Genomic DNA, 13,917 nt, shown 5'->3' on the forward strand with positions numbered 1-13,917 from the left:
TACTTACTCATAATGGAGAAGAGAATAACAAATTCGAGATTAGAGAATTGTAATGTAAAAGTGTGTTCCATCCTTGAGGGAGAACCCTCATTTATCCTAATTACAAAATATTGGGCAAAAGCCAACAAAACAAATCTAAAAAATAGGAATAGAATATAACATCCATGACTTATTTTGGCCCTTCAATTGGTCTTCGCATAGCCTCAACACTGAATTCCATCTTCTTACACCCCAATCTTTACTCTTTTTGGCATAAGTCCACCCAAACTGCACAACACAACCAAAAATACCCACTCAACTTGAAGAAAGAGAAATAAAAGATAAAAAAAATCCTAAAGTTCTAATTATGTCCTAAAATTCAAGTTAAATGCAATGCAAATGTAGCACAATTTCACACTCGTCAATGCCCATCTTGCATTAGAACAGCCCCAATACCCACATCCGAAGCATCACACTCTATTTCAAAAGATTTTGAAAATTTTGGCAACCAAAGTATATGTGTGTGGTCAGCTTATCCTTAAGCCTCTAAAAGGCCTCTTCTTGCTTATTACCCAAATGAAATTTCACATTCTTTTTTACCACTTCATTGAGAGGTGCTGCCAAGGTACTGCAATCCTTGATGAACCTCCTATAGAAGCTTGCTAAGCCATGAAAGTTTCTCACATCTGTGGTAGTCTTAGGGGTGGGCCATTCTTGGATAGTCTTAATATTTTCAGGATCTACGTGAACTCCATTGGCACTGATAATGAAACCAATAAATATCATGTGATCAACACAGAAGCTACACTTCTCAAAATTGGCATAGCTTCTCCTTCCTCAATACAAGCAAAACACTTCTCAAGTGTTCATAATGTCCATCAATATTCTTGTTGTATATAAGGATATCATCGAAGTATACCACAACGAATTTCCCATGAAATTCTCTCAGAACATGGTTCATCAGCCTCATAAATATGCTTGGCGTATTAGTTAAGCCAAAAGGTATTACTAACCATTCGTACAAGTCATATTTTGTTTTGATGGCTGTTTTCTACTCATCCCCTTCCCGAATTCGAATTTGATGGTACCCACTCTTTAGATCAATTTTTGAAAAGATGCAGGCCCCATGTAATTCTTCCAATAGATCATCTAATCCAAGAATGGGGTGTCTATATTTTACCGTAATGTTATTCATGGCTCTATAGTCAGTGCACATCCTCCAGGCTCCATTTTTCTTTGGGACGAGGATGACTGAGACTGCACAAGGACTAAGACTTTCTTGGACCTATCCTTTATGCATAAATTCCTCAATTTTTTGGGATTTAATTAGTCTTTTAAGGATTGCTCCTATAGGCAGACCTATTGGGAAAGGATGCACCAAGATATAGGTCAATATAATGTTCTATGCCCCTTAAAGGTGGAAGACCACTAGGGACATCCTCAAGGAACACATCATTGAACTCATTCAAGAACTTAGGCATAGTAGCCTTATCAGCAGCTCACTACTCAAATAAAAGCTCTTGCACAAGAGTAAGTATATAGGCTGATTTGTGAACAAAGCATGTATTACTTCACTATTTATGACAAAATAGTTATTTTTGTGATCATTTTGATCAATTTTTTTGACTTTGCTAGAGTCTTTGGTTTTATCCTCTTTTTATTTTCTTTCTTTTTCATCTTTTCTTTCAACCTTCATTGATCATCACACACTTGTTTTGGAGACAAGGGTGATAAGACTATCTTGTGGATGTGATGCATAAAAGTGTACTTATTAGAAAAACCATCATGGATTTCTTATCTTACTGCCATGGTCTACCCAAGAGCATATGGTTGGCCTCCATGTTGACCTCGTCACAAAGGACCATGTCCACATATTTCCCAATTGAAAAAGGCACTTTTGACGTGTTGGTTAACGACCATATCCCTAACCTCATCCTGTCATTGTAGTCTGTAAGGTGTTGGGTGTGCCTTGGTGCTAAGTTTTAGCTTAGTCACCATTCTTGTTCTAACTACGTTAGCACAACTACCTCCATCAATGATGAAGGTATATACATTATCTTCCATAAGGCAGCGAGAGTGAAAAATATTTTCCCTATGGCTCTCCTCATGTTCCTGAACTTGACTCCCAAGGAGTCTTCTCACCATGAGCAAATATCCATCAGGCATGAAGATGGCTCCATCATTATCATGATCTTCTTCACTAAATGCCTTTGATTGAGACTCTACAGATCATTTAACATATTTGCAACATTTTTATTAATCGTGATTTGATCCTCTTGAAATTTATTAAGGTTAACCAATAATTTTTCTTGACCTTCCATTATTGTTATTAGGGGGTCAATAGGAGAAGATTGTACATATGAAAATCGTGTTGTAGGTTCCTATTACCTTGCTCATCCTGATGTTGATAATTTAAAGTGTTGTTACTTCTCCAAGAAAGGTTAGGATTATTTTGCCTGTATGGTGGGTTGAATTGATGCATGTTCCTCTCCTTATAGTTATAGTAATTACATGATTCAAGATGTTCATTGGCTCAAGCTCCATGTACAAGTTCATTGAATTGTTTGCATTCAGATCACTCATGCCCTTTTGCTCCACACCTCTCATATGTTATAGTAGACCGAATAACATTATCATGGTATTTTTCCAGCTTTCCGAACCTTTGAGAAAGGTTCTCTAGCATGAAAATTACATTTTCTATTTGATTTTCTAATATTGTGCACCAGAGTCTCTCCTTGGATGATGTCTCATTTCATTCGCCCATTGATGATGATTGGAAACCATATTCTCTATCATCTTTGAAGCATCATCAATTCCTTTGCACATGAAGGCACCACCAGCTGAATAGTCCAATAATTGTTGTGATGGAAAGTCTAGCCCACTATAGAAGTTCTGAACTAGCATCCAAGGTGGAATGCCATGATGACGACAAAATTCAGCCAACTCATTTAATCTTTCCCAAGCTTCAGCAATTGACTCCTCATCCTTTTGACTGAAGTTTTGGATAAGGTGCATGTAGTGCACAGTTTTGGAAGGAAGAAAGTATTTGTTGAGAAAAGCATCCTCTAAAGTTCGCTATGTTGCTTGAATTTCAACATTTTGATTCTTTAGCCACATCTTATCTCTGTTTCTAAGGGAATATGGAAACATGTGGAGACGAATGGCATCTTCAAAAGCCTCATGGATCCTTACAGTCTCACAAAATTCCAAGAACTGATCAATATTGACATTCAGATCTTCGTGTGCTCCTCCTCCAAATTGGGTTTGCATCACCATTTGGATCAGAGCAAATGGCAAAGAAAAGTTCTCTACCTCAATAGTTGGGAGGATTATTCCAGGTCATGAACTACAAGCATTAGGGGTTGTGTAGTCGTGAAGTAGTTTTTCATCTCATTCAGCCATTGTTTGTACATGTGCACGTTTTTCTCTTGCTCTTTCTCTTTGTTGCCTTCTTCTTCTACTAAAAGTCCTTCCTGACTTTGAGTAGTAATTTGAACTTTGCATAAATAATATGGGCAACCTTCAGAGGTACTAAGAAAAAGGAAAACACGTAATACACTAAAGTAAAGTAATAAATTAATTGAGAATTAAAGAAATTTTGACATAGTTCCCGGCAACAACGCCAAAAACTTGATAGGACAAATCGCAAGTCCACGATTGTATCACCAAGTAATAAAATATTTATTTCACGAGGAATGAAAAATTTCTTTAATTATAACAATTAATTTATCCTTAACTAAAATAGGAATTAAAAGTAAATTTATAACAATTGAACAATTGACGAGAATAATTATGAAAATAGTAAAAAAAAAAGAATGAAATCTAATTTAGGAAGAGTTATAAGGATAAGGGTTACCTCCTTTACACTCGCAAATCCTTGTTTTGCTCATTTTCATGAACTTTAAGTTGTGAGAGTGAATTGCTATTTGATATGTGTCATCATCTCTCAAGCTCTGTCACATGTACTCAATTAAGTTACACATACTCTCGTTGTATGGTTATCAATCAAATCTTCTACTTGGATCTTTATATTCAACCGCTTCATACAATCCATGGTGAATTCCAGAAACCTCCGAGAATCCTAATACTACTCTCGTGAATTAGAATTCTAGTTTGAATAACTAAATGGACGGATAGTTGAGTTCACCCCTCTGTCCTTTCCTAATGTATCTAAGAGGTGTAATTTGTTGGTCAGAGAACTCACACGAATAAAACTCAGTTTAATGATTGAATTCACAATACTCAATGAAATAGAAGTAAGAACAAGTGTTTATTGAATGTAAAATGAAATTACTCATTCATAATGGAGAAGAGAATACCAAATTATAAGTAAGAGAATTGTAATGTAAAAGTGTGTAGTAGGGGCGTAAAAGTTCGGTTCGGTTTTTGGTGCATTTTAGTGACTGAACCGAAAACAAATATATTATTGGTTTAGCTCGATTAACCGCAAATTTAACTATAGGAACCGAACCGAAGTGAATCGCTCTTGAGTGGTTCGGTTTGGTCCGGTTCCATTGTTTTTCCAATTATTTTCTTATAATGTTTTTTTGCATCAATTGAAAGATCATTATTAGAAGAGATTTTGTTTGTCCATAAAACAAAAAAACTACTACTATTATTATAAAAATTATGAATCATATATAGATGAGTAAAAAATTGAAACTCATAATGGTTTGTTAGTAACATATATAGCAATTATATAATTTATGGAGAAAAAAACGAATTATCACATATATAATAATACAATCTACAATTCGTAACATATATATCTACCAGTAACATATATATCAATTAGTAAAATATAATAATAGTTATATATATAACCTTACAATTCACAATTAGTAATACATATAACAATATATGGTATATGTTAGTTTCAAACTCAATACCACAAAATTTGGGAGATATATTCCAAATCGTCAAGACAACTGGAAAACAATTTAGTAATGAATAACATATATAAAACTACCATAATAACGATTTAGTAACATATATAACATTACAATTCACACAAAATTGTTAATTTAAGTCACAAAATTGGTTGAAGATTTTAATCAACAATAAAACATCATTCCATAATATCTATTTCTTTAATATGTAGTCCGGTTTGGTTCCAACGGTTCCTAAATTTCTAAAACCGTAAATCGAACCGAACATAAATGGTTCCTTAAATAAATAACCGAACCGAACCACGAAACTGAACTGAACCACATTTTGCGATTTGGTCTAGTTCGGTTCCATCAGTTTCGCGGTTTAAACTAGAACTGCTTACACCCTTAGTATGTAGTCAATCCTTGAGGGATAACCTTCACTTATCTAAATTACAAAATATTGGCTAAGCCCAAGAAAACAAGTCTAAAAAATAGGAATATAATATAATATCCACCAATTCTTTTGACTCTTCAATTGGTCTATGCATAGCCTCAACACTTAATTTCATTTTCTTGCACTCAATCTCTACTCTTTTTGTCTTTAATCCAACCAAACTGCACAACATAGCCAAAAACACCGTTCAACCCGAACAAAGAGAAATAATAGCTAAAAACAATCATAAAGTCCTAATTATGTATTAAAATATAAGTTAAACGCAATACAAATATAGCATAATTTCATACTTATCATTTATGTATATTCATTAGTTATACTCAACATTTATTTGATGTTGCTGGCCATATTCCACTGTGAAATTCTGTAATGGAGCTAGCAACAAGATGTGTTGTCTCAATTATATGCAAATGTTGACTCTCCAGTGTCCACAAACCGGATAACAATAAAATATTCTCACTGGTTAGAGCTCCCCGATCCCATGTCTCATACTTACTCTCTAAGTTTTTTTTTGCTATTCGCCATTTTGTCTTTCAATTCTTTCATGCTCATATATCCATTCCCTCGTACGACATTGACCTTATAATGGTGTATTCATCATGGGCATAAAATGTAAAGAAAAAGGATAACTTCAACTTGTGTAAATTTAAGAATACAGTATTAGAGATAGATGCACATTCATGACGTGGTGTGTCTTCCTGTCTCACACACTAATGGATATGTGTATGATAAAACTAACATCCTCAAAGTTTTATTATTGAATGTTCCTTGGTGTTTGAAAATCCTAACAAGGTGTACTATTCTGTTTTTTTTGGTACATGGTGTACTCTTCTGTTGTTACACAAAATGTAATATTATCAAATTATAATATGTTTAGTATAATTAGTGAGTATAATATATATATATATATATATATATATATATCAATTATGTAAAGATTTATATATAGTCAGTAGATCATCCATCAATTATTTATATTATTTTTATTTATGAGTCAATGATGATTGAAAATAAACGGTAAATTATGCTATAATAATGTAAAAAAACTAATTGTTTGATATTTTATATCCAATTCTAAGATATATTAATTTAATTTTTAGGAAAAGTATAATCAATTGTGTTGATTGATAAGAAGGCCTAAGAATCAATATATAGTGATTAATGAAGAGGATCTATAATCCTATTTTATTGATTATTGGTATGATATCACATCCAAATATGTTAAGTGTTGATTGATAAGAAGCGTATGACCCAATTATGTGGTTTAATGATGACATATTAGGATTCGTCGATTGATTTGGGTATTGGTAAACGAATTCTTGATCGTATGAAGACAAACTTATTCATAGAAATAGAGTAAGATACTCTTATGAAATCTCGACATTGAATAATAGGAGCATGCCGTGTAAAAACTTTTAATTATGAACTAAGAGATTGAATCATTTATGCTTTATTGTCATATATGTGTATTGATTATTTTGTAATTAGATTATAGCTTAAAGTAATTAAAAATATTATGGGTTAATATGATTAAAGGTTATTCCCTTATATTCATAACAACTAAAAATGTCATAGTTTGAAATCTTTCAAAATAGTGTTATTGAGATATGTTTCTCACTATGTTTGAGTTTTTTTGTATGACATTTCTAGGTTAAATGTCTATGGAGTTTGAGTTTGAACAACGTTAATTAAAAACATGTTTTCAGGCAATCGTAAGACTTCATATTGTAAAAATTATTTTAAAGAACTTGTATTAAGTTGAAGCGGCATATAGACTTTGTCCTACCTTTTAGTTAGGACATAGTACCATTATATATGCATTGTATTGTTTATACATAAGATTTAGTGTCTAATGAGATTTTAAAATATTATTCGTATTTATTTTTAAATATATTTTAAATAATTATGTTTTTTATGATTCCTCAATTAATAGTTAAGAAAAATATGAGTTACAAACTTCTTTGCCTTCCATGCACAATAGCATCTGTGTCTGATGATTTCTAACAGTCCAAAAAAATTGATTTATTTTTCTCAACTCTATTAGCAGTATACCCTTACAATTTGCACAAATTGCTCCATCTTCCTGCTGAAAATGTATTTAATATTTATTGTTAAATGAAAGATCTAAACTTTTAGTTAAATAGAGCCAATTATTAATTTAATAATACAATATAAATATTAAAGTTGTATGAGTTGAAGCAAAAAGTAAATTAAAATAATTACAATACAAAACCAAAAAATAACTTTGAATTAACAATTTCAAATGATAAATATTAACGAAAAAATAACATTGTTGATGTTGAATATTAATAAATCAAATTTTAATTCACGTTCAAAATCTTTGTTTTTGTTTTTAGTATAATATATTTATTTTTATAATTTTCCTTACTCTTTTAGTTAGTAAATATTTTTTAATTACATTTTTTTCATAAATTAACATTTTGTATCTTAATATTAGATTATTATTTTTAATGTTTTATACAAATAATTTTTATTTTTATCTATATTTTCTACATTTGAAAAATATGTATAAAACATGGAATATTTGGTAGTTTTTCTAATTTTGAATCCCTTACACATTACCCAATTATGATATATATATATATATATATGATTGAGTTCTAATAGTTATTTAATTTTTAAATACAAATATAATCATTCCACATTATTTTGACATTTGAATTGCATAAAAAATAAATCACTAACGTTTTTATTAAAATCTTAAACCTAATTCTCACATTCTCTTCTCTCTTCCAACCTTAGCACCCCAATTCAACCTCTTTATAAGTATTATCATATTCACAATCAATTTCATAATGCCTTATTTATTTTTCATTGATAATATATAAAAATTAAACTACATAAGAGAGAAGTAATCTCTTGACTATTCTCCATTTATATTTTATTTTTATTATTATATTTATTTTGTAATTTTAATTATTTTTATTTTCTAGCTAGTAACTGTTTTTAATTAAATTTTGTTTGACTAAATTAACATTTTGTATCTTCATTTTATATCATTATTTTTAATTTTTATATGCTTATTTTTTTTATCTATGTTTTTTCTACATTTGAAAAATATATCACACATTAAAGATTTGGTAGTTTTTCTAAAATTGAATCTTTTATATGTTACATAATTATGAAGTAGATATGATTATATTTTAGTTTTATTAGTCATTTGATTTATAAATCCAAATATAACCATTTCAAAATTTTTAAATTTGAATATAATAATTTATTATCATCATTATTATTAAAAACATTTAACTCAAATGATATAGCCTAAGAAACTCAGCTATTTTTTAAATAAAATATATTTCACATTTCTACATGTGAGTTTTATATAACCACATGGTCTCGTGTGGTTTTCAAATGTGCGATAATCTAGATTCATAACTCTTAAATAGTAAATAAAATGGTATAATTTAATTGGTAATAATTTCATTGAATCCCAATAGTTGATTAGTAAAATAAAAACACATGTTTGACATTTTCTTGTGTTATAAACTGAATCAGCACATTTCTATCTACCTTTAATGACCTTTTTTTCTATTAATATCAATGTAAATTTAATTTCATAATTGCAGCTTTATAACTAATATAGTTTAGAATAAAAATGATTCAACCATTAATGAACATACCTAAATTAATGGTTGATTCCTAAACTGATTAATGATTAAAAGAAAAACAATAATTCATAGAGTTAAAGCTGATTCCTATAAAATATAAAAATGCTGAATGTTTCTTACATGTATTTGAAAGAGCATAAACAAAAAAGAAAAGATGGAATGAGTGGTTGATATCACACCAAATACTAACTACTATAGTTTTCTTGAATCATATCTTTCACTCTTTTACCACCATCACTCAATTATCTTCAATTAGATGGCACATAAAATATAGTTATTGTCTTTAAATTTTTGAAAGTGTGCTATTGTAATAGTCACATGCTTATTCCCAATACATATTTTATAAAAAAATACAGATAAAAAAATACATATTTTAATGTTGTTTATTTTAATATTAATTTAAAAATAGCAATGTGAGCGGCTAATTATATTTTTTATACAAATAATATAACTTGATTAATATTAACTAAAAAATTTGGGATCATCATAAGTAAGGCCTCCAATTCCTTAATTATATAGGAACAAAAGTATTTGAGAATCATCTACCTTTTTCTAATTATTATTAAAAATGATGATTATATTTAAGAAATAAATTTATTGTCTAGCATTCTTAAGTCAAACAAAATATCAAAAGATATGATTATTAATTGGAATATGAATTTTCAATGAATAGAAGGGCCATGCCAAAAGCCATTTCAGAGATTAAAGTTTCCAAATGGAACCATTTCATTCCCACCATTATTGACGTTGGTCTGAATCATCCCTTGGACATTAACATCCGTTGGTGTCCCCTCTTGCGGTTGATCTCTAGTGATTTTCTCATCAAGTTCCTTCAAATTTTCATCAATCACTCATAAGAGATCACTCACATTTTGTGCATTAACATTCTCTTCAACCTTCCCAGCGGACGGGACAATGGTATGGGTGAAGGGTACGGAGCTCTGCTAGGGCTTTGAACCACTCTCCAACAATCTTGGATCTCTTCCTACATCATGGCAACAGAGTACATTCCTTGGTGTTTCTTAGAGGGTGCTACACAAGTTATGGAAGACCACAGAGGGCTCGGAAAAGATCCCCCAATACCGAGGAAATCGTTTGCACAAGCTCTGGGTGAAACTTGTGACATCTCCTCCTCTCAACTCCCATAACCTTGCATCAAAGGTGATGTTGTGGCCATCAAAATACCTGATGTTGAATACCTAGCTGGCCTTCAAAGATGCAAATCACATCTTCATGGACGAATCATTTTGTCCAAAGGAGACACACCATTGAAGTTTCTGGATCTGAAATCTAAACTCAACATCATGTGGAATATGATAGGCAAGTGGAATATGCTCTCTCTTGTTAAGGGCTTCTATGAGTTCTCCTTTTCTTCAATGGAAGACATGAGGAAGATTTGTTCCATAGGAACATGGAACCTTAAACCTAGAATCCTGAGGTTATTTATATGGACTCCATATTTTAATCCTAATCTCCAAAAACAAACTCACTCTCAAACTTGGATCAAGATTCTTGGTTTACCCCAAGAATATTGGAGTCTAAAAATTATATTCTCAATTGCTGGAGGCATTGGCACACCTTTATCTTTAGATGATGCTACAAGTAACAGAACATTTGGCCACTTTGCCAAAGTGCTAGTGGAAATTAACCTGAAAGCAGATCCGCGTGACCAAATATTGGTTGAAAGAGAAGGATTTGCTTTTTTTGTTGGTATTGAGTATGAGAACCTGTCGGAAATTTGCACAGTTTGTAGTGCAATTGGTCATCTTCTAGCACAATTTCGCAGGGTGATAAAGAAAAACATTGCAGATGAAACAACAAAGATTAAAGGTAAAGTTCAGAAAGCCTCAAATCTTCCTCAGCCTAGTGTTGAAGTTGCTCCAAGTAATAAGGCAAAAAATCTATCCATGCCTGAACAAAGAGTGGTAGAGCCAACCCCCAATAATATAATTGAAAATGTCTCTAAATCCAGAGAGATTAATGAATTAGTCATCAATCTGGAGATTGACAGAGGAGCGGACAACATGGATGCTCTGGACAATTTCGTGAGGAACCCTGTTCTAGCTCACCACTCTGATGAGGATCTCAACTCAAACAGAGGACATGAGGAACTAGAAGTGGTTGACTCAGATGACTCTCATAATACTAATGCCATTGTGCAAGAAACGGCTATTATGGAAAATAATGTTGCCTCTACTGATATGAGGTTTAGTAGGAAGACTCTGGGCAGATGATATTGTCTCCCAAGATGAAGAGGATGAATTCACAATAGTATTGACCAAATCTCGAAGGCAAAAGCAGAGGAAAAGTGGAAAATCTTTGAGGATTCATAATACCTGAAGGGGTGGATATCTAATCATTGTCCAATGAAAATACTCTTTTGGAATTGTAGGAGATTTGGAAATCATAAAACTATGATTTTCTTCAAAAATCTTTGTATGTCTATCAAGCCTGATTTAGCTTTCCTTGCTGAACCCAAAATACATAACAATAAGGTGGGAGAGAGGTATTGGAATAAATTAAATCTTAAGCTTTTTGTTGTCAATGATATAGGCTCTTACCTTCCTTCTATTTGGAGGCTTTGCAATCAGGATTTAAATCCTACTATGCTAATGAATGCTGATCAACACATTTCTTTATTAGTGTTGGTGGATAACATGGTTCTGCATATCTGTGTTGTCTACGATAATACAAGCTACCTCCTTCATAGATCCCTCTGGTCTGAAGTCCAGAAGGTAATCTCTGATAATCCGGGGCCTTGGTGTTGTATAGGGGACTTTAATATAGTCTTGGGAGCTCATGAATGTAGAAGTCTCAGATTACCTGCTAGAATTCCATTTGCTGAGTTTCAGGCTTTCAGTGATAATGTTGGTCTCATCAACCTTCCAAACACGGGTGCTCAATTCACTTGGTCCAATAGGCATATTGGTAATGCTAGTACTGAGAAAAGGCTTGATAGAATTATGGTTAATGATGATTGGGTCAATGACTTCACTCACTTTGCTTGTTGCACTATGCCTAGAGTTGCCTCTGATCACTACCCTTTGTTACTCTCTTATAACAATCAAGTGCAGACTAGGAAAACTTCCTTCAAATTTCACAAAATGTGGTTGCTCAACTCCGATTGCAGAAGATTGGTGGCTGAGGTTTGGAATGTAGAGGTGGTGGGTTGTCCAATGTTTGTTTTATCCGTCAAGCTTAAAAACTTCAAAAAAGAGCTCATAAATTGGAACCACGATGTCTTTGGCAATATTCACCAAAGGGTCATTGCAGTTAAGGCCAATGTCGATGTCATTCAGAACTGCATCAATAATCAAGGCCCTGACATTAGTCTTTTGGATCAGGAAGACTTGGCTCAAACAGAGCTGATGAATGCTCTGCTTGTTGAAGAATCCTTCTGGATGGAAAAATCTAAAATCAATTGGCATACAATGGGTGACAGAAATACCAGTTTCTTCCATAAAGTTACCAAGATAAGACAAGGCACCAAATCTTTATCTATGATCAAGGATGGTGAATCTATTCTATCAAACCAAGTTGATATAGAAAATCATGTTCTTGCCTATTACACCAACCTTTTTGCTTCTCCTAATAACACTGCCTATAATTCTCTTATTCATGATATGATTCCTAGATTGGTCACTGATGATGATAACTCTATGCTGACTCAGTTGCCTTTACACAATGAAATCAAAGCTGCAGTGTTTGCACTCAATAGGGAGGGGGCTCCTGGCCCTGATGGATTCTCTGGCTGTTTCTTTCAAAACCTTTGGGACATAATAAATATTGAGGTGTGCAATGTTGTCTTGCAATTTTTCAAGCAGCGTTGGTTGATGAAGAACTTAAATTCTAACTCTATCATCTTGATTCAAAAAGTGAAGGGTGCTGATCACATTGAAGACTATAGACCTATTGCCTTTGCAAATTTCCAGTTCAAAATCATAACAAAGGTCCTAGTTGATAGATTAGCAATTATTGCTCCCAAAATAATCTCTAAGCAGTAGAGAAGGTTCATAAAAGATAGACAGATTAAGGATTGTATTTGCCTTGCCTCTGAAGCAATTAACATGTTGGACCATAAAGCTTTTGGGAGTAATTTGGCTATCAAACTTGATATCAAAAAAGCTTTTGACACTATAGATTGGACTTTCTTGCTTGACACTTTACATGCTTTTGGTTTCAACTCTAAATTCATACATTGGATAAAGTCTATTCTAAATTTTGCCAAGCTCTCAATCATTGTTAATGGCAACAGTGTTGGTTTCTTCAAGTGTACCAGGGGGGTTAGACAAGGAGACCCTCTCTCTCCTTTGCTATTTTGTCTTGCTGAGGATGTCTTAAGCAGTGGTATCCTTAAGCTGGTCAATGAGAAGAAAATAAGCACCATTTCAGGTCCAAATATAATGCATTCTCCTAGTCATGTTCTATATGCTGATGATATTCTCATCTTTTGTAAGGGCATTAAAACAGAGTTGCTTTGCCTTAAGAAGCTTGTTTTGGATTATGCTCAAGTTTCGGTCAACAAATCAATACTCAGAAATGCAGATTCTATGTCATCAATGCCACTGCTAGGAAAATTGATGCTTTATCTTCTCTCTTGGGTTTTTCCAAAGGATGTCTCCCTTTCAATTACCTAGGGGTTCCTCTGTTCAAAGGTAATCCTAGAAGAACTCACCTCCAACCAATTGCTGATAGAATCCTTGCTAAATTGGAAACTTGGAAGGGCTCCTCTTTATCTATAATGGGCAGAGTTGAATTGGTAATGTCCATTATTCACATCATGCTCGTTTATAGCTTTCATATTTATAAGTGGTCTGCTTCCCTGATTGATTGTGTGGACAAAGGCATCAAAAACTTCATTTGGTCTGGTGATATTAGTACTAAAATGCTTGTCACGGTGGCCAGGAACAAAGTTTGTGCTCCTATTCCCCAGGGAGGATTGGGACTGAGATCTATTAAAATGTTGAACAAAGCTGCCCTA

The 13,917-nt window shown here is 32.6% G+C and overlaps 1 protein-coding gene across 1 annotated transcript; it reads left to right on the forward strand.

Annotated features, from left to right (window-relative positions):
* Positions 1-11,350: 11,350 nt before the first annotated feature.
* Positions 11,351-12,940, forward strand: LOC109339640. Its single transcript, XM_019577110.1, has one exon. It carries the CDS (start codon positions 11,351-11,353, stop codon positions 12,938-12,940), a length of 1,590 nt encoding a protein of 529 aa, XP_019432655.1.
* The last annotated feature ends 977 nt before the right edge of the window (positions 12,941-13,917 follow it).

The sequence above is a fragment of the Lupinus angustifolius genome, unplaced genomic scaffold, assembly GCF_001865875.1.
Source record: "Lupinus angustifolius cultivar Tanjil unplaced genomic scaffold, LupAngTanjil_v1.0 Scaffold_85_95, whole genome shotgun sequence".
NCBI lineage: Eukaryota > Viridiplantae > Streptophyta > Magnoliopsida > Fabales > Fabaceae > Lupinus > Lupinus angustifolius.

Excerpts from the sequence above, each read along its gene's own strand:
- LOC109339640 (XM_019577110.1), top strand. The coding sequence starts at position 11,351 with ATGATTTTCTTCAAAAATCTTTGTATGTCTATCAAGCCTGATTTAGCT.